The 22,000-nt window shown below is 37.3% G+C and overlaps 1 protein-coding gene and 2 long non-coding RNA genes across 7 annotated transcripts; 1 reads left to right on the top strand and 2 right to left on the bottom strand.

Moving 5' to 3' along the window:
- Positions 1–645: 645 nt before the first annotated feature.
- LOC139967654 (uncharacterized) lies at positions 646–2,607 on the bottom strand. 3 transcript variants are annotated; one of them, XR_011793065.1, is made up of 3 exons: positions 1,832–2,607; positions 1,311–1,531; positions 646–784 (listed from the first exon to the last, which is right to left on the bottom strand). It is a non-coding gene; the product is annotated as an uncharacterized lncRNA (long non-coding RNA). The 3 variants fall into 3 exon arrangements; XR_011793066.1 differs by lacking the exon at positions 1,832–2,607 and adding an exon at positions 1,795–1,812; XR_011793068.1 differs by lacking the exon at positions 1,832–2,607 and adding an exon at positions 1,791–1,808.
- Positions 1,615–6,413, top strand: LOC139967670 (uncharacterized). Its single transcript, XR_011793072.1, has 2 exons — positions 1,615–1,702; positions 2,808–6,413. It is a non-coding gene; the product is annotated as an uncharacterized lncRNA (long non-coding RNA).
- Positions 6,009–21,795, bottom strand: LOC139967634 (echinoidin-like). Of its 3 annotated transcripts, none has more exons than XM_071971619.1 (3): positions 21,459–21,795; positions 19,979–20,159; positions 6,009–8,613 (listed from the first exon to the last, which is right to left on the bottom strand). In XM_071971619.1, the coding sequence occupies exon 3, from the start codon at positions 7,686–7,688 to the stop codon at positions 6,657–6,659; it is 1,032 nt and encodes a 343-aa protein (XP_071827720.1). In that variant the 5' UTR covers positions 7,689–8,613; positions 19,979–20,159; positions 21,459–21,795; the 3' UTR covers positions 6,009–6,656. The 3 variants fall into 3 exon arrangements, with proteins under 3 accessions (XP_071827720.1, XP_071827717.1, XP_071827728.1); XM_071971616.1 differs by having other exon boundaries at positions 6,009–8,617; positions 21,459–21,791; XM_071971627.1 differs by having other exon boundaries at positions 8,305–8,617; positions 21,459–21,702.
- Between the last annotated feature and the right edge of the window lie 205 nt (positions 21,796–22,000).

Genomic DNA, 22,000 nt, shown 5'->3' with positions numbered 1-22,000 from the left:
TCTAGAGAGCTCAGACTTTATAAATATAAATTTCATGCTGACTTACTATTTGTATGCAACTTTGGTGTTTCAAACATGTTGCCAGTTTTTTGTTTTTCTCGAAAAGAATTGACAGAAATTTGCTGTTTGTTCCCCGCATGGGATAAAATGTGATTTTTTTATATCTCATTTATGATCAAGTATCCTTGATATTCCATGGATTAATGAACAATTTCAGATTGATTCTCATTACACTTTTATTAATGAAAGCCTAAGCTCTCCAGATCCCATTGACATAGTGGTTTAGGGTACTTTATTCAAACTATTCTTCTATTTTAACCTAGTATATTTGAGATTTCAATCATCCAGATTTTGTTGGCAGGCTACTAGAAGTGACAGCTTTGCTTACAAGAGAGAATACATACAAAACATTAACTTGAGTTTTTATTATTTATTACTGTTATGTACTTCCCAAACTTGAAAATGTAAAATTTCATCCAAGGTTGTAGTTAATACCATGAACCAGAAAAATGTAAGCTGGAATTCCAAAATGTTCACCATTCAGCCACAAAACAGACAGGACTGAACCCTGTTTCTATAAAACTTTGCAAAAATGATACTATGACTTGGCATAAACAGTCCACATTCTCACAGTCTTGATAATTTAAATCCTTCATACTGTTCAGATGGTAAAGCTTCTCTGATCCTCCTTACTGCATAGGATGGGAGAACAACACAAATCTCCTTCCCTAAAAACTGCTAGCTCATCCGTGCAAGTTGTCTGTATGCTGTGTGTCTGTATTTCCTGTAAAATAATCATATGAAAACCAGCTATAAAAGATGAAGACACACAAAAGCTTGGAAGCCATCTGGAGACGTCAATTTTAAAATAAATTTCTATATGATTTCCAGAATTTGCTTGGCCCCTAAATCTGCCTCCCCTAAAGTAAGCCTAGCTATGCCATTTATACAAACTGATCATTGTATCTCGGGGACTAAAATTTGTAAATGGATCGTGCACAAGCATGGTGGACATTTTTTGTGTGGCATTTGGTTCCATGGCTCAGTCTTAATGACTAATATGTCAGTCAGCATGATAAGGGTTAACCTCATGGGCATTACACCAGTTTTTGGACAAAATGACCTAATCAGAAGCAGGTTTTGAACATGGTGCACAAATTTTCTTGATCAAATCTATATCTTAATGTTATTCCTTTCACAACGAAACAAAACTAAACTATGAATACACCCTCTGTATTGTTACATCTTTCAACAGCAGGTCAGAGCAATGAATAAAGGTATACAACAAAAATAATGTATTCTATACTTACTCTTGGATCCTGTTTTCCTGTGCACGTCCACCATACTGTTGACGGTACATGTAGTAGGCTGTCTGAAGAAACAATGGGTTCAGGCACATAGCTTCAAAACCTGGGTGTAAGGTGATGCATGCAGCACCTTCTTCATCCATCACAGTCCTTACTTATCTATTTCGCTGCAGCATCTACACTCCCTTGCTGTAGGCATCACAGCACATTGGCCACAATGACACCTGTAAACAATACAAACCAGTTCAAATAATAAAGAGCCAATTCAATGACTTCATGCCAACCTCAGTTATTGGGGCATATTGTACTAACATGTCAAAATAGAAAAAGGGGCACCTCTGAAGGGCAATCTACCGTTGAAGCTCCTTACAAGTAACATCACTAGTAAGGAGGGGGTAGTGTTACGAGGGCCCATTGTAGCCTAACGCTAGTCACTGCTAGTGAGGAACCTAATGTTATAATATAGAAAGTATTTGAAATTGCCTACGTGATAAATCAGTATTTGAGAAATTAGGTCCGGTTACCGTGTCAGAATGTTATAATACACGATTGTTCTGGTATATTCCTTATGATGACGTGCTGGTCTCGGGTTAACGTCGGTTTACGTGAAATCGCGTGTAAGCTGTGCACGCATCTTCGTGGATTCTCTGGAATGTTCGCGAGATATGCAAAGGACTTCCGCGAATAGAGAGGCTGGGTCGAGATTTTACTCAGGTGTATCGAGAAAGATCTAGATGATTCTTGACCTGGCGAATCGTATAAAAACCCGCCCAGATCGGAGAGTTTCTCAGTTTCTGAACGAATACAAGCGACGACACATAATACACCATTCTACTATATATCGTCAGTGCTCAACTGCCAGTAGTTTCTGAAGGATTGAGATATCGATACCAAGATTGATTCTACACTTCCATTCAGAAGTTTGAAGAGGACTTTGCTGTGAAAGTACAGTTTTCCAGTCGTTATTTCGGAGAAGGTGAAGAGTTTCTGTCTCCGTTGAGGAAGTTCGTTACGCCAGGAGTTGGTGGCTATAAAGCTGATTTTGGACTGACTCTGGTAATATTTAGTCGGCGAGAAGTTCGACTTGTGCTTCACTCGATTGTGGCTGGAAGTCCGTCTTCTATTTTGGAGCATCGCCGGAAAGAAGGTGACTGCTGTTTCTGGGATCGCGAGAAACTTCTTCGAGGACCAGTGAATTTCGCGGTACAACGGACCGAGAATCGTCGTCATCAAGGTCGTGGCCGCTGAGGGATATCGCCGTTGGAAGAGACCAGCGTGTTTCAAAGTGTATCCTATCTTGTTAAGTTTGTGAGTAATTTTCTATATATTTGTAATTACCACTTGTTGTTGTTGGTTCGAAATCCATTGTTCAATATAGTTTACGTTCTCATTCAAATTCTCTAGACTCGTCAATTTGTCTGTGTTCCTTACGGAAACGAACCCAGGCTTGTGTCTCGTTAAAAATTAGTTATCGAGACCTCTCGTTTTCCAACGTAACAGTAGCCTCTTCTTAGAAGTCTTGCCTCTGTTGGGACAATGCTGCAAAGGAAAATAAAACAGGCCGATGTTGCCTCGTTTCCAACTCTTTCCCACTTCTGAATCCATTCCCTAGATTGAGAAAATCTGGTTATGAAATTAGCTCAAGCGGAAATGACAAAAAGCTGGTGTGAGGTGCCACCTTCTCCCTCCACCCACCCTTTCCCTGATTTGTGGTAACTTCACTAATTTGCCACTAGGCCTACAACTGCTAGGAAATTAATAATATGCCACCTCTGAATTTGTTGTGCACTCTTCCAATTGGCTCCTTCAATCTACTAACCAAATAAGATATGTCTATGTGACATGTTCCTGGGGCATGTGCTGCCACAACTTTTAAGGAAAATAGTAGCTTCCTTAACTTAACTCGACCGCACATTTTTGTTAATTTTGCTGCCCCATCAACAAATTGGCTAGCTAAGTGTATGAGCAAAGTTAGGAAGCATTTATCGGTTCTAGGCCTAACTAGTGACACAACTATCCTATATACAGTATAGTACGCTTGGCGTAACGTTACCGTTATATTCCGTCAAGACGATCAATTTCGACATCGCTGTCCGATCCCGCTTCCTCTTCGCTGGTCTCCGGTTCGAACATGTAGGGAAAAACTTCCCCACGATCGTCCACCATGTCCTCCATTTCCCTTACTTCTTCGCCGTTGCTATCTAAATACTGTGTGTCAATGCCACCGGCAGCCATTTCGCGATATGTATAAGCTATGCTGTGCTGTGTATATATGCGTACTACAGTGCGTGTATAGAAACTGTATGTGGCACAGCAATAAGCATGCAGTTCCAAGCGACGATATCATGCACTTTCGACTTGGTAAACAAATGACGTCATTTGTTTTCGGCTTTCCCTGTACGAGTCAATCTAGTCGATTTTTGCGGAGTTTATGTTGCTTGATAGGAAGAAAATGCAAAGAATTTATGAAAATAGAAGTCAATGGATGTTTTGTTCGATGTCTTATGTATCAATTTGTGTTTTTTCATCTTAATCCAAATCTTAACTTTCTTGTAACAGACTGCTGAAAAAGGTAATATTTTCGAGAAGTTTGAGATTTCTCCATACCCAATGCACTACGCAGAACATATACAGTTTGCACTCTTCTGCGCTCCCCCCGTGACGTCACTGAATCTATTACGTAATAGTACTTTTTACCAATTTCTACCCCTTTGGAGACGGGAAAAATTCGCGGTGTTGGGTTTTTGTTAATGTAAGAATTGTTAAGTTTAATATTATGTAAAGTCAAGTCTACGTGTCGCTTGACCTTTAAATTTATTTAAGAGCTAAAAGAGTATAGTTGATGATGTTTTGGCGAAAAATTTTAATGGTTCATTTTCAAAGGTTTAAATTCTCAAATTCATTGGAATAAAGAATGATTATATTATAGCTAAAGGACTATAAAGTTTATGATCTGCTGAAAAACATTGGTATGAATTTTTTTCTTCTTCTATAAACAAGGAAATATTAAGCATAACATATGTAGGTAATTAAGTTTTTGCCCTTCTTAGTAAGCATTAATGTTTATTAAGTACTTTACTTGTAGTCTCTACAATAAAAGGTTAACATTGGATACTAATGTAACCTACAAAGATGATGTTGCTGCCATTACGGTTTATTACAAGATTACATTTGTACTTTAGAACCATTACCTACATTATCTCTGCATGATTTTGGCATATTTCGCGCATATTGATTTGCTTTTTGCAGGAAACTCGGTATTTGACAGGGCCGGCCAGCATCTACTTTTGCTTGCTGCATCTGCCAGGAAAACTGTCTCCAACCCAAGTCTTGCAGATGAAGAAACTCTCGGAGATGGCAGGCGGAGTGAAGGAGTTGTATACAGACAGTTCCAGGCTGAGATAGTCAGTATGGATTATTCTCATGTCAGTCTGCCATTGTGCAAGCCATGGATTGTGCCTCACCAGAACCAATAGAATATTTAGACTTGACAAAGCAGGATCATGTCCTGTTCACAGTTTAAATACAGACTCAGCATTCTGGCAATATACATTACTCCTATGTCCAATGGGATTGCAGCATGATCAAAGTGGTTCATTCAATAACTGGTGAAGTAGCTCGGTTAGAATAATACTTTCATGACATGGGTGTAAGCTACTGTAGGTCTTGCTGCTGTGTCCCATGGAAAGGTAGCAGACTTATGGAAGGTGCTTCTCAGTTGATTTCCACGCTTCTAAAGTTTGCCACATTAGTGATACCTTGAAATCCCTAGTCTGCTGGCTGCCTATTCAACAAAACAATTTAAAAATAAGTTAACTTAAAAGTTCTTGCAACTTTGCAACTAATTAAGGACTTTGTATGATATGATTGATATTAACAGACATCATCCTGTGGTTTATGCGCATGTTCGATGATTCTTCTACAAAGAGTCAGGGTATTAATGTTGTGGGTATATGCATGGATTTGTGAAGGCTAGCATTTATGCTTGTTTATTTACACATGTAATCTGTGTAAGGGAGAAATGCTATAGAAATGATATTCACGTGGATAGTCCATGCAGTCAAGCAATCATGGCATTTAATCCCGACTGACATTGCTCCAATCATGTGGCTGTGAATTCGAAGAGGAATTTCTGGTTTGGCGGCAATTATACTATATTCCATTTGCACCATTTCAGGAAAATCATGCAGGAAGAGTTATCACTGAGCTGTTAATTATCTTTGTAAATTAGCCATTTAAAGTTAGCTTGATTAGTATGTTGCTATTAATATGTTGCAATTAATATGTTGTCGTGTTTTTCTAATATTGTTGCAATTGTTCTTGCTGTTATAGTTGTTTTTATCTGTAATTTATTTTTAAATTCTCTGTTCTTCTCCTATTTAGCTATCATTTCTTGCCTAACATGCTGTGACATTGGTTGGTTTGGAGGAGTGCTATCAAAACAATTCAGTAACATTGCCTCCATGCAGACAAGCCATCTTTGGAGAAGTTCTCACCTACCATTTCAATGTTCATATACTTTACTTTTAATACAATATTTATTGTCTTGAGTAACATATAACAGGGCACGTCCACTTGGTATAAAACCAAGCCTAGTCCAACTCACCATGTACTGAGTATGTGCCATATGTTAGAGTCAGATCAGTGAAAACCCAAACCAAAATATCCAATTACAAGTCAAAGAGTACAGCTGAAACACAATTTTGATTTTGTTGCTCAAAACAAACTTGGCTTGCCTTGAGGTATTTCTTGTAGTTGTGTGATTTTATTTGCGACATATTTGATTACCACTGTGAATAAATGGTAAGTATGGACAACTCAACAAAGTAGCTGCTAGTGGTGATTGGGATAAAACAATATCTTAAAGTCTTGCTTATCTACAGTAAGTATCAACGAAGCAGTCTTTAACTCATCTATTATCAGTTCTCATTTTCCTATTGCATATGAGGGGGCAGGTATAAGAAATTGTGGCTGTAGGGGAATGGTGGGTATTGGTTTGATTAATGGCTATGGGGATGATGTTGCTGCTATATTTGTTGTGTTGCTGATGCAGTATTATTTTTATCTGCCAGATCTTATTTCTGTCTTTTCTTCTTTAATCGATTTCCCTTCCTTGCGCAACATGCTGCTGTAGCATTTGTTTGATTGGAAGAGTACTTTAAATGATGTGCTTCATCATTGTATGTAAACAATTATTTTGTGGCAATCCAATATTTTGGAAATATCTGAGTACAATGCCAAACTTCAGTAGCGATAACTCCATGCCAGCTAGGTTTGAAGAAAATTTGATTTAAGTTTATAACCTTATTAACATCTATGGTATAATCATTATACATTGAGGGAGAGATACTATAGCTTCCAGTTAAAGTCAAGACTTGGGTTGTCACAATGTAAATAAAAAGGAATGGTTAGTATATGGACAATGGTAAGTATATGGACAATGGTAAGTATATGGACAATGGTGAGTATATGGACAATGGTAAGTATATGGACAATGGTAAGTATATGGACAATGGTAAGTATATGGACAATGGTTAGTATATGGACAATGGTGAGTATATGGACAATGGTAAGTATATGGACAATGGTAAGTATATGGACAATGGTAAGTATATGGACAATGGTTAGTATATGGACAATGGTTAGTATATGGACAATGGTAAGTATATGAACAATGGTAAGTATATTGACAATGGTTAGTATATGGACAATGGTTAGTATATGGACAATGGTAAGTATATGGACAATGGTTAGTATATGGACAATGGTAAGTATATGGACAATGGTAAGTATATGGACAATGGTAAGTATATGGACAATGGTTAGTATATGGACAATGGTAAGTATATGGACAATGGTAAGTATATGGACAATGGTAAGTATATGGACAATGGTTAGTATATGGACAATGGTAAGTATATGAACAATGGTAAGTATATGGACAATGGTTAGTATATGGACAATGGTTAGTATATGGACAATGGTAAGTATATGGACAATGGTTAGTATATGGACAATGGTAAGTATATGGACAATGGTAAGTATATGGCCAATGGTAAGTATATGGACAATGGTAAGTATATGGACAATGGTTAGTATATGGACAATGGTTAGTATATTGACAATGGTTAGTATATGGACAATGGTAAGTATATGGACAATGGTTAGTATATGGACAATGGTTAGTATATGTACAATGGTAATTATATGGACAATGGTTAGTATATTGACAATGGTTAGTATATGGACAATGGTAAGTATATGGACAATGGTAAGTATATGGACAATGGTAAGTATATGGACAATGGTTAGTATATGGACAATGGTAAGATTGTTAAATTTTCCCATCCCAAGGTGGGGAGGGGGAGGGAAGCTTACCATTTGACATCCCAATTGACTTTGGACTGTATTGTATATTATCACGTTTACCCCCTGCCTCTCGCACTTGTTAAAATAGGCAAGGGCTGGGGGTTGGGGGCTATTTAAATCGTCCTGAAATGTCTTTCGGAAGGTAACATTGTGGTAAGATTTGATGTTTTGTTATGTTTTGTTCTTTCTTTCTTTCTTTCTTTCTTTCTTTCTTTCTTTCTTTCTTTCTTTCTTTCTTTCTTTCTTTCTTTCTTTCTTTCTTTCTTTCTTTCTTTCTTTCTTTCTTTCTTTCTTTCTTTCTTTCTTTCTTTCTTTCTTTCTTTCTTTCTTTCTTTCTTTCTTTCTTTCTTTCTTTCTTTCTTTCTTTCTTTCTTTCTTTCTTTCTTTCTTTCTTTCTTTCTTTCTTTCTTTCTTTCTTTCTTTCTTTCTTTCTTTCTTTCTTTCTTTCTTTCTTTCTTTCTTTCTTTCTTTCTTTCTTTCTTTCTTTCTTTCTTTCTTTCTTAGTATTTATTATTGTTTAGCCTTACCGTTTATATAGAGTACCATCCATTACCTCCGTCACCTCAAACCTTTAAACCTTACACGGCATTGCGTCTTAAAAATGCAAACAGAGGTACAACAAATTCACTGCTGAGATCGTTTTATTAGCCAAGAAAAGAGTTCCCAATCACCAAACTACTCTACCACTGATTGGATTTCAATTTTAGAACTTATTCATTATTATCATCCTAGTATTCACAGATGAATGCCCGGCTGTTGCCGCATCCTTCATCATCCCATTTTCCGTAATCAGTAGATGTTTTCCAAATCACCGCACAGTGCTGACGGCTTCCGGCATTGTCCGGCTGACCACTATCCCATCTGGTGTGAGAGCTAGTACTTCCATCGATCCACCGCCATCTTCCCTCTGAACCACTGTCAGTGTAACCGATTCTGACTTGCTTTTTAAAAGATATTATAACGAGAACTTGTTAAGAAGATAGTCCAGAGGAAAACTTTACAATTTACAGATGAGACAGGAATTAATATTATAAGCATCCTGGTGAAATTTGCATTCGGTTCCTAGCAACATTTTGCAGCAGAAGTGAACTTGAAGTAAGCAGGCGTAATGTCACTCTCTTAAAATGATAGACTGAAGAATTCAGTCTTCTGTGAGACTGAAATTTTTTTCAGTGTTAAACACTGAGCTTAGACTGAGAAACACCTACTTAGACTATATTATCAGTTACACCGTTCAGTCGCTGTTTTGGACTGACTGTATTAACCAATCAGCTAATCACATGTGGCATGGCATCTTACCATTTTCAGTCTCTGTATTCCACTGAAAAATGTATCCAATCAGAGAATATAAATGCGCCTACGTCATCCGAAAACTTGCAAATACGCCGCACAAAAATAAGTGACAACGAGCGCTACAATTTGGGAACATATATACCAGGGTTGTCCAACCTACGGCCCGCGGGCCACAGTCCGGCCCGCCGCAGGGTTGCGTCCGGCCCGCCAGAGATGCTCTACGGTGCGAAATTTTAGTGAGCAGATTTATTGATAACAATTTGAAGCTATATAATCAATCATTCGAACCTTCTGGGTCCAAAAAACTGCATACAGGTCAGTTTGTGTGACACTCTCTTAGCGGAGGTGGGGGGGGGGGCGGCTGAACTTTATTCATCTGTTTTATCAGGAAGGAAAATAAATCAGTGCGCTCCGCGCGCAGTGCTCACATTTTGTTGCCTTGGGCTTCGGGCAAAAATATCGAAAAATCGAGCGTAGGGTTCATGCGGCCCCCTCCTTCATCATAATCATTCCATGTGGCCCTCCTCTGCAAAAGGTTGGACAACCCTGATATATACTACTATATTCTTCGCTTAGCCAGGTACTCGATGTACTGTACGTACGCACGCCGTACACACAGCTAGGCATGAACGAGACAGACGACCGTATGTCTAAGCTAGAGTAAAGGTTATAAATTAGCAATGGCTGAGTCTTTAAGAACTTTTCTTACAAATAAAGGTTTCCACGAAGAAGTGATAACAGTGTTCGAGGGTATGTATGTATTTTTTTCTCTCCAATTAATACAGAATAAAAGCTTGACAGTTCGTAACGTTGGTTATTCTAGGCTTGTGCGCGAGGTAGGCCTAGCTAGGCTGCACTATAGCAAATAGGGCCTAGGCTATTGTTATAATTGGTGGGGCCTATCTACATGATCGTCGGGCGAATAAGCATGCCGGTCCTGCATATGTTCCCGATCGTCGGGCAAATCAGCCCGCCTGTCCTGCATATGTACCCGATCGCCGGGCGACTAAGCACGCTTGTCCTGCAATATGTAGGCCTACTCGATCGTCCCAAAATGAATCTAGCCTAGGCCTAGGCTAGGTTAACCTCATAACAAATACTTGAACATAATAATGCTCAAGAAATTACCCAACTGCTGTTGGGCAAACTTTGCCCATTTTTTGAGCGGTTACATATGTACCCAGTGTTGGTTGAAAGTTGGTCAATATTTTTACCCAACTTTTTAAGAGTGTACAGCCATTACAGCATGAAGCTATCATGGTACCAGATCGTCGGGCAAATTAGCCCGCCGGTCCTGCATATGTACCCAATCGTCGGGCGAATAAGCACGCTTGTCAGGACTGCATTATGTACTCGATCGTCCCAAATGAATCTAGGCTAGGTTTACCTCATAACAAATACTTGAACATAATAACGCTCAAGAAATTGCAAAACACAGTACTATTATGCATAGATTGTACGCACCTTTAATTATTTGTAAAATGTAGTTACTGCTACACTCTTAAAACGTTGGGCAAAAATTTGTTGGGTAGAGATGTTTTAAGAAAATGTTGGTTTTTTCCATTCTTTAACCATTATGGGTAAAATGGTGTTGGAAACATTTATCCAACGTTTATCCTGTATATATACGAGTCCATTTGCCCAACGTCTGGGCAATGTTCCCGCCAAAATATTGTCGTACAATTCGCACTGCAATGTGATCATTGCGTACGTACATCCGTGTATACTAACTACGCTGGCGTACTAGTGAAGGCATGTTGCGCGCTGCGACGTGATGCACACTTCTACTAGATACGGTACATATGGATCGAAATAGAATATGCAATAGAATATTCTTGAGTATATTCATGAGTATATTTTGAATTATGTCTTTCTCGTCGCCGGTTGATGATGGTGATGTGTTGACACTTTCAACGAAGTTGGGGGTAGAAGACTTGAAGGAATCATTTGAAGGTATAGTATAATGTATTCATACCCCCAAACGGATTTGCTAGTATTACTTGGCCTAGCCTAACGTTAGGATGTGTCCATCTACAGACTTGGAAATATCCAAACGTTAGGTCAACAGTATATATTGTGTTCGTAGCCCAGACTAGCCCGTGCGTAGGCCAGGCCTAACTCTGCTGCACAAGATAGAGCGCGCTTTGCGTGTATGTTAGGCTACGGAGGTAAAGCGTTATGCTTGTGTTTGGCGTGGGATAAGTAATGTTGATGACACTTGACAGTCCTAGTCTCACATTTGTCAGTTTTCAGAACAAAGTTAAGAAAACTATTAAGATGTCACTAAGGATAGGCCTAACTTAGTCCACTTCATACTAGCTTGCAGAAAATTGTTTTGGAAAACTTAGTTTGAGTGTCATATATTACTTAGGCCTACAGTACTATTACAAATATAGTTGTGTCATATATTACAAATATAACTTAAATAAATGCTAGTATTGCCTGGGCCATATTGATCACATTTGTATAAATAAAATAGTTTCTCGTCCTAACTGTTCAGAAAAGTGAGGGTGCAGGCAATTAACCTACAGAGAGTGTGGTAAAAATTTGGGTAAATTGGTTGTTCAAATTTGAAAATTAAAAAAGGGAAGGAAATTGACCCAGTGGGCAAAAGGATGTAGGCAGGACAAGAAACTACTAATTTATACCTCGCCATAGTATAACAAATGTTTATTTTTATTGGGGGTCACAATATTCATAAATTTATGGTTTAAGTGTAGATCCTACGTCTGCAAAATTTCCACAAAACTGGTACAGTAGGCGTATCTGTAGGCCCGAGACTATGTGATCAGAAAGACAAGACATTGACATGTAAAAATATGTCTCATCCTTCTATCATTTTCTTTTTCAGGTATAAATGAATTGAGTGATAAAACTTAAAGGGGCCTATGCTAAGGCTAGGTGTATGCATTTATCCACAATATTAAAACCATAATGAACTTTTGATGACCTCTTGGTTTGGTTAACCAAGTTGTGTGGCATAATAAAAAAATTGTTTGGTAATTTTTTGTTGATATATTTCAATTTCCAATCCCAGCCGTGTCCTACCAAAACTGTTATGCATGTTGATGTCTCGCTTGACCTTCACTGCAGAGTCTAAGTATTTGGTTGAGGAAAAACTAGTAAGATTACTGTAATGTATGAATGTTCAAAGTTGCTACATGAAATAAATACTAAAATGGCATCATGGCCAAAAGGTTATTCTCAATCTGTTTAAAGTTGCAAGGTCACTTATTTTATGAATGTGAATTTACACCTATTATGAGAGAAAATATCTTGTGCTTAATGTGACGGAAATTCCAGGTTCTCATAATTTGTCTATTCTGGAATCTGGTCAGAGATGCTGTTACAGTAGCTGTGTGTGCTCAGCAGTTACATTCTTTCTTGTCCTGTCTAACTAAGGTTAGTACTTAGTAAAAAGGTGTCACATCCTGATTTGCATTTTCTTTGATTTGAAATGTCCCTGTCACAGATAGGAATAAATTACAGTCACAATCAGGAATAAATGGTACCTTTTCTTTTATACCTGTAGGAGGATGTTGCCATAGAAGAATACGCAAAGGACTGTCGATGTGGACATGACGCCACAGCCCTTTGTAGTGTGCAGAGGCACCAACCTAACACCATCCCAGGCCTATGTTATTCTCAAGAGACATGCTCTGCCACAACCATCCCTACTGAAAGCAATAGGTGTTTGCTTTAAAGGGTGTGAAGACTCGCGCAAAAAGAAACGTCTAATGCCGGTAATCTGACCTAGTTTCGAATGAGGTGTAACAGAAGTGTTAGGCACCACCATCGATCCCAGAAAATACACACACAGCTTGCTACCGTCGGTAATTAGACACTAGTATACAGTCAGTACATACAGCTGTGGTCATTTTCTAACATTGAGCCATATTTGTTTCCACTACCAGTTATATCTATATAATTATCATGATATAATTATGAGGACTTGCCATTTCCTGTTGAACTTCTTGCTTCTGTGCTCAAATTTCTTAGCACTTAATGGAGTGTGTAGTGAAAACAATCACCTATAACTGCTAAAAAAGGCTCAGCTGTAAACAACACTTGTTACAAATTGGTCAGTGGACAAGAACCAAACAATGTTGTGTATGTTAAGGTTAATTCTATCCATGAAGAGAATAACTTGTAGTTTCATGATGAACTTCTAAGTCAATATTCATGTTCCAAGTCCTAAAGCAAATTTGCAAAGCATATATTGATACATTTTCATAATGAACATATTGACACAATATGATATAAAGTAAGTTAATAGATTACTGCAATCAACAATACCATGTTGCTAAATTTTGTGAAACCATTTTATGTGTTGTTAGTTCTAGTGAAGCTTTTTGAAGCTGTTTTCATCAATAAAATGAGAATTTAATACTATTTTATGTGTTAATATATTAAAACCCTAGTGTACTTTTCATTCATCGACCAATATTGGGTAACAAATTGCCCAATTTAACTGTATCAATCAACCAACATTGGGTAAAATCACTCAAATAAAATTTGATTCATTAACCAATGTTGGGTATCAAATTACCCAACTAATTGTAACAATCAACCAACATTGAGTAAAAACAATCCAATACAATTTCATTCATTGACCAATCTTGGGCAACAAATTGACCAACTAACTTTATGGATTAACCAATAATGGGTAAAATAATTTACCCAACTACATGGTAAATGCATTACCCAACTGCTGTTGGGCAAACTTTGCCCATTTTTTGAGCGGTTACATATGTACCCAGTGTTGGTTGAAAGTTGGTCAATATTTTTACCCAACTTTTTAAGAGTGTACAGCCATTACAGCATGAAGCTATCATGGTACCAGATCGTCGGGCAAATTAGCCCGCCTGTCCTGCATATGTACTCAATCGTCGGGCGAATAAGCACGCTTGTCAGGACTGCAATATGTACTCGATCGTCCCAAATGAATCTAGGTTATCTAGCTAGGTTAACCTCATTACAAATACTTGAACATAATAATGCTCAAGAAATTGCAAAACACAGTACTATTATGCATAGATTGTAAGCACCCTTAATTATTTGAAAAAAATGTAGTGACTGCTACAGCCATTACAGCATGAAGCTAACACGATTCTGTTAAACCATTACCATTGTATTTAAATCATGTTGAAACTGGAAAAGAATTGGTATGCTTTTGTTATTTTATTAAACATATAGTGGGCCATCAGTCTTTATTATAAGATTTTACAGTAATATTACCATCCACTAATCTTATGAAATCAGTTTCTTTTACAAGCAGATAGACATATTAGTGAAACCAGTCGGCTAAAATGTAAATCATATTCCTTGTTCACTGGTTTTCTATGCTGATGTAATAGAATCAGGAGATGTCGTGAACAATTTATCCTTAAAAAGAGAAATTTCTGAAAACAACTAATAACAAACCTTGCTTGGTAACCATGTACCTGCCAAAATCAACATGATAACCCGTAAATGTTAGGTTGAATTTGAATCCACCTTCACACAACACATCTCACCCGCCATGGATGACATATTGCTGCCTATCGTGAATTGATATATCTCCTTCGTACAATGCCAGTCATGTTCTTGTTTCTCCATTCTCTCCTTAAAATTATTCTAGTCTAGTCCACATCGAACTCTACCTCTCAACATATCTTTTTTAAGAATGTTTTGATTTATACCATTTTGCTTTCTCACATTTATTTTTATCTTCACCAAACAGGAGGGCACAGATATTGAGAGCGCAGCACAGGGCAGACAAGGACAATATTGGCAGCCTTTCATCCTATCTCTCGGACCAGAATTGAACCTCAAACAATTCTTCATTGTGGCAGATAAACTGGCCATTCCAGCAGGGACAGAGGCGTAGAACATACATTTAACATAGACTTTGCTCCCCCTCTACAACACTAGTTTTGTGAGTTTCATGCTTCCATGGTGTATGGAATTTTGCAACCAACAGAAGTGAAGTTTCTCGTCCATATCCTTGCCACATCTATAAGGGCAACCAGCATGGAGTAACTTCAAGGAGTGAATGTTACTTTTTTATTGCTCTGTAGTTCTGAACCACGTGTGTCAGCATGGACTAGCTTTAAAAGGGTGTGAAGACTCGCGCAAAAAGAACGTCTAATGCCGGTAATCTGACCTAGTTTCGAATGAGGTGTAACAGAAGTGTTAGACACCACCATCGATCCCAGAAAATACAAACACAGCTTGCTACCGTCGGTAATTAGACACTAGTGTACAGTCAGTACATACAGCTGCGGTCAATACCCACATGACAGTGTATAAACTATACAGCGATGAACATCTCAGGTCCAGCTAAAGATATCAAGGTATCACGTTTCATTACTGTCTGTCTTTTTTAGCGACACGAACAAACATCACTTGCAAGCAAAAGAAAGTTAACTTTTTCAGATGGCTGCATGCTGTTGGGACAACAGTCTTCAATGCCTTTAAGGAGTAACTAACACATACCCTAAAACGTTAAATTGATTACCCGGAGTTTACCAACAGTTTTATATAAATAGGGAGGGCTCCAGAAATGCATATTTAATTGATTTTTGGTTTTTAAAAATGTTTTTTAATGATACTGATCTAATTATGAATGTAATTAAACAAACACCTAGTTGCCAAAAAAACTTTGTTGTATGATTTTTCGAGCATGTTATTTTAATGTTTACTTTAATGTGTCCACATTTCACTGCACTCACTATGTTGAAGGTTTATTTAATTAAGCAATTAATTAAGCTAATATTATTTATTGTGCACAATATTCCATAATTTGTTCCATGAAAAGCAAGTAACCTGATTATTATAAAGTCAGTAACTGTAGAAAATTCCATTTGAGAATATCCTTTCCTCATTATTCCCCCGCCCCAATTTTTTTTTAAAATTTTAGTGATGTAATGAGTCAAAACTGTTTCAATTTTTTAGTCGACTCTCGAGTGACATTTCTTTTTCAGCTAGAGGCCGACATTAAATGATTCACGTCAGATAATTTATAAAACTTCAAAATTTGATTAAAATCCCAATCACAATCACTATATATGATTACTATCAGAAAGTTAAGAAATAATTGAGGGTGGTATAATAGTCACATGTACTGTTTTTGCATACAAATTTGCTTTATATGAATGCCATATCATGAAATCGTGAATGCAGTATATAATAATTCATGTTTATCTAATAGCCATTATGAAGTTAGTGCCATTCTGTCAACTGCTTGTAATATTTTGTTTTGTGTGTGCTGGATAATGACTTTCAGCAATCGCCAATCTATATCATTGAAACACAAAGCATTAAATGTTGACCGCACTGATATATAGTTTAACCATTCCTAATATTTTATAAATAACCTGCTGAAAATTTGTCACATGTTTTCCCCATTTTGAAATCATTCTAAGAAATTGTTGCTTCTATACATTAATGATTCACAACTGGAAAATAGGCAATGTACCAGATCAATTGTACTATCGTCGTGTTTCCATCCTATCCCTTTTGTAAAGGCAGGATCGTATAGTTACTATATCCTTTACAGTGGAAAATTTAAAGTTCAGTGAGATCGGGAGATGGGGTCAGCTGGGTATATAACGACTCAATTTACAGCTGTGTTGTCAATGAATTCCAGGGTATTACCACCTGGTGGTGACATACACAGAATTTAAAGTGCTTTCTGTTGCAGTGGTGTTGCCAGACATTTGAATCTTGGTTGGTGATATGTCTATTTGTGAATTCCCTCTCGGGGGAGGGGTTCCCCAGGCGACCCATTGGCGACACCACTGATCTGTTCTCAGCTCACCTAATCCTTTTCCAAAAAATTAAAGAACATTTTAGATGGCCCAATTCAAGCAGAAATTTGACAGATTAATATTGAACTGAAAATATGTCACTGTTATGCCGGTAAAGTATCTTTATAATTTGAACGTTTGTTGGAAAGATAACATGTTTTGTTGAACATCCCTCAGAATATTGTAGTTTTTTTTTTTAATATGATAACGAAAATTATATAAGAATATATAAGTGGGTTAGTGGAAATAAAATTACTGTTCTGTGGATATTGACAATTATATTTCTTGATGGAATACCATTTTTAATGTACTTTGTGTGTGGCTGTTACAACAATTTTCTGGTCTTTATAGTCTAACATGATTTGATGTGAAGGCGAAGTCACTCCATGAAGTAGCACCTTTCAGTAAATTCCCCTGCATTAACAGATCATTGAATGTTGTCTTTGATGACCTTAACTGCATCTATATTGAAGAATTCCAGCACTTAGCCAACACGGAGGATCAATAGAAAAGCTTGTTCAATCCAGAATTTGCAGTTTATAAAATTGATAGTATAGCTGTGATGTGTAATAATTCAGTCTAAAGGACCGACTGTCCAGTCTGATATCAGTCTAATAGACTGAAAGTATTCAATCTAATTAAGACTGGTGCTGCAATAAATCAGTCTAAACTGCTGACTGTTCAGTCTAAAGTGGTTTGATTTTCAGTCTATTAGACTGAAGAGTATTTAGTCTAATTAAGACTGACCTTCAGTCTTTACATTTCAGACTGGAATTCAGTCTAAGTAGTCTGATCCCTTATCCCATCCATCGTTAGACTGAAATTTCAGTCGATTAGACTGAAATTTCAGTCTCTCATTTTAAGAGAGCATAGAAGCACACTAACAACTATGTCTTTTTCTTAAAAATGTAATGGCAATTTTCAAAATTGAGATGTATCTCAGTGTGAATACACTAGAGATGGGTGTTTTGCTAATAAAGCAGGTGTAATATCACAAGCGCTTCAAAACTGAGTTGCATCTCACTATGAATTCGCTATCATCATTTGTGTTTTGCTAATGGAGCACAAAGCTCAAGAACCGGCACGTGCTTGTAATGCAACCACAACATACAGTTGATCAAGGGAAGCAGGGTGGCAACTTCTGTAACGAGTCACATACCTTTGCGAGAATATGACTACAAGCAGGGCTATACCGACCCCCCCCCCCCCCCACCTCACAACATATTCACCCATGAGCGGCAAAATGAAGGAAAGACAAAACGAGGTGAAGGAGAGAGAAAAAGAAGAGAAAGAAGGAAGAGAAAAGGAAGGGAGAATTAAGAGAAAAGTGACAGTGACGTACGATGTGGGGAGGGGATGGGGCGGTTCTTCGGGTTCCAGTCAGGGGTTGCCATGCCGCCCTCCCCCCAAATAAAGTTAGTAACATTCACTAAAGAATGATAATTCCCAAGCATATAATCAGTTCAATCCTTTGCCAAAGCTAGCACCATTTTGCATCTATAAGCCAGCTGGTACATCACAAACATTTCTCAAAGAGGAGGGCGACATACACCCTCTTAGTAAGGGGCTGCTGTTCTGTGTGCTCATTGCCATCAAGAAACTATTATATAATATATTGAAGGTATGCACAATGAAAAAGACTAGGCTCCTGAGAGGTCTGGGCAATATTAAAGGATGAACTCTTACCTGTTTGGAAATTAATATTATTAATTTCTATAATTTTCTAGATTGCAGATGCATGACAACTTGGAGTCTCTTGCTTGCAAACTTAGGCGTTTTAAGAACTATTAAAGCAAAGAGAAGCTTTGAAAGAAATGAGTTTTCCCACTCTACCAAACAAGATTTTACTTAAGACTTGGCCACACATTATCCAGGAATTAGACACAGAGATTACACAGAGCATGAAATTACTCTTAACACTTCAGGGAAGAATAAAACAAGGCCATGGCCTATTAATACATGGACTCGGAAAACTGTGGTTAACTACACAGTCTCCCACTTAAAAATTAAATAATAATTAATATAAGAGTAAAATATGACACTTAACAGACAAGGCCTAACATTAGCTTGCGGTAAAACCTACCAGAGACTACAACAGGGAAGAGTGCGCTCCTCTTTAGCAGAATTGAAACAAGCAAACAATGGGGCTTATACGGATACAGAGTCAGTGAACTGTGGGAACATAGCTATGTAGGGGACAACAAGGAAAATAAAAAAAAAGTGAAGAGGAGGAGGTACGCCGTACAGAGGAACAAAACTATAGACACTGAAACTGGGGGTGCTATACACTAACTTCACACCCTCTTGAGTAAAGTTAGAATCCTTACCCAATCCAATTTCAAAACTATAAAGTGAAGTATTAATTGAAACAAAACATTTTGTTGTCAATGTGCAACTATGACATTACACTTGTTTGCCTCAAGTCCATTGATGGTACGAACTATGACAGTTTCAATTATCTAAATCTTGAGAACGACATGTAGTGATGGTGAATAGGATGCAAATTTCTCCGGGATTTTTAAAATGTGCTCCTTTTTCATCATTCAATCAAATAAATTTTCCTCTGGAGTGATATTCAATAAGAAGAATAAGAAACACTTAGGTTGCATACTTTGCAAAAATGCGAGTTAAAGGGTGAAGGCCAATCATAATTGATCAAATAAACTTTCTCAACGTCAAACGAAAAGCATGGGTTAACTCTTTCGTATATCTTTTTCTTTCACTTATTGTTTGTTTGCATTGTAAGAAACGGGGGGGGGGGGGAGGGGCGCAACCTAAATCACCACCCTGTCTTGCGGTCCCTTTGACATGTTCTTCAGGATATAAAATACTCCTTTAAAAATATATCTGAAAAAAAGCACAAAGAATAGCTAATGATCCAGCAAGGCCATGAAATACTTCCTTAGCTAGAAAAGGGAAAGCAGAAACATAATCCTGCCACCCCACCCATCCACCTTTCAAATGATGTATAAATTGTGTCTAGATTGTCTCACACGTTTACACAACTGAGGCTTTCAGTACGTGGAACCATGGAGCTATATAGCTCCATGGTGGAACAGATAAGACCATCTTGAAGCATATGTTTGATATACTGCGTTCAAATTGTAAGCATCAACACCCCAACCCACTCCACCCCACACCTGACTTGCTTTCATACCCCAGACAGATAAACCTGGTAAAAGCGGGGTTAACTATCTTTCTAACATATTGATGAAGTACCTGTGTGTAGGGAATTGGTTCTCTTACTGACTTCCACCATTCATGGAGAAAGGTGTTCTCTTCGGATGAGTCGACAGTCACAAGACTAGCACGCCTACAGGAGTAGTTGTCAGAGTCCAATCTGAAGTTTTGGCAGTAGGACTGCGATGCGTCAAAGTTTAGGCGAGGCTGGTTGAAATACCTGGGTGTTCCAAACAAATCAAGTGCTACAAAGAACTATCTACTGTTATGACTTCTCTTTACCACGTCTGTGCTCTTAATGTCATGTATTTTTGGTTGATGTCTTTCTTTCTTATTGGCGTGTTTCTATTGTTTTCATTTCTGTACCTAATTCTTGTATTTACTTGTTACAATGTTAATGAGGGCTGAAGGCAAGATATTAACTTCTGACTACCGAGTAATCCAACAATTACACCATTAGAAAAAGTTGTATTTTTACGTGAACTACCGGCAGCTAGGAGTACGCATGTGCCTTCATGTTATTTAACAGTGCAGTTTGTGAAAATCGGTGGGACGGTTTCTACAGGTACATTGAAAACGAAAAATAACGTCGTTAGAATTCCGTCAAAAGAACTTTACCTACTGTCAAAAGGTAACTTTCTGTTTAATTGTATACTAACTTATTAATTCGGCAATTAATTTCGTGTAGATACGAATGAATACCACAACTGCTCAACGTGTAACATCTAATGTTTGGATGAATTTCAGTTTTATAAGTTTTATTTGCTTTAAAGCCAAGTGAATACATAGGCCTATACCGATTTTGTGTTTTTATGATAATAGTGAACACTTTCACTTTAGTTTGAGCACAAACAAGTTTTCAAGCAATAGACACACATCCTTTCATATCAAATGTATTATTTCTAACAACCTAAATCATAGATTAGACAAATTATGTGCATTATTAAGCAACGAAATTTGGGTAACACCTTTACTATGAATATTCAAATTGAACAGTGTCTCGGTGTATGTTAATTCATACAAAACGGCAATGAAGTATAACGCTACATACAAATAAAGGTTGAATAATGGGTATCGAGTCATTATATCCACGATTAAGATAGTTATTCTTCATTAACGTTATTTAATTAAAAGTGCGTATTCACTGTTATTCTACGACAAATGTTGAATGTTAATTTAATATGGTATTATGATACTTTTACGTCGAAAACGTCCTGTCATTAAACAGGACGGGCAGTGAACGTAAATTTACGGCGAATGCACATGCTATATACGTCCTGTTATTTTAGCCATAAACACTGTTATTGATACAAACGGCGAGCTAAAGTAATATGACGTCAACATTTCATCTTTAATTTTATATATAATATTTTTTTTTTTTGCAACAGTGTACATAAAGTATTAAAATGTGAGATTTGGAAATTAACATCTCTTTCAGCGAGACCATATTGGATTGAAATTTAATTTTAATTAAAATTGATATTTTAATCTGTTTTCAGTAAAGAGTTTATTAACTCACCTGTAGCAATGTGCTTTGAATTCCGTCCAAAACTTCGGACATCGGAATTCACCGTAAGTTTCCGCGAACGCAGAAACCAACAGAACAACAATGACAAGACTGGTCTTCATGTTTCAGTATTGATGGAGAAAAAGTGATTGAAATCCAGAGAGTCATAGCTTTATATACGGTAAAACTCGTCTACAGTTAAGGGGTGTATACGCTTACAAATTGGCACTGTCCCAGCGTTCGACAGCCTGCCAGTTTGGCGATAATCTGGCAGATTGGTTATAAGGAAGATAAAGTGATGACAGCTTTTTTTGTTAAAATACTTTTCAAATCGAACCAATAGTACATATATATGTCATTATTATAACTTAAGTACAGAACATGACCAAACTTTCAATGCATCATGATGAGTTGATTTCAATTAGTTTTTCTAAAATTCCATAACAACTAAAGGTCAAGGTCAATTTGAATAGTACAATGAAACTTTTTATTTTTCCAGGTGACCTTTAAATTTGTACACAACTTACTAGTATGAAACTTGTTCGGGCGATCAA

This window comes from Apostichopus japonicus, chromosome 1 (assembly GCF_037975245.1).
Source record: "Apostichopus japonicus isolate 1M-3 chromosome 1, ASM3797524v1, whole genome shotgun sequence".
Classification (NCBI taxonomy): Eukaryota; Metazoa; Echinodermata; class Holothuroidea; order Aspidochirotida; family Stichopodidae; genus Apostichopus; species Apostichopus japonicus.
The sequence above is the reverse complement of the archived record's forward strand: the minus strand, read 5'-3'. Positions and strand labels throughout refer to the sequence as shown.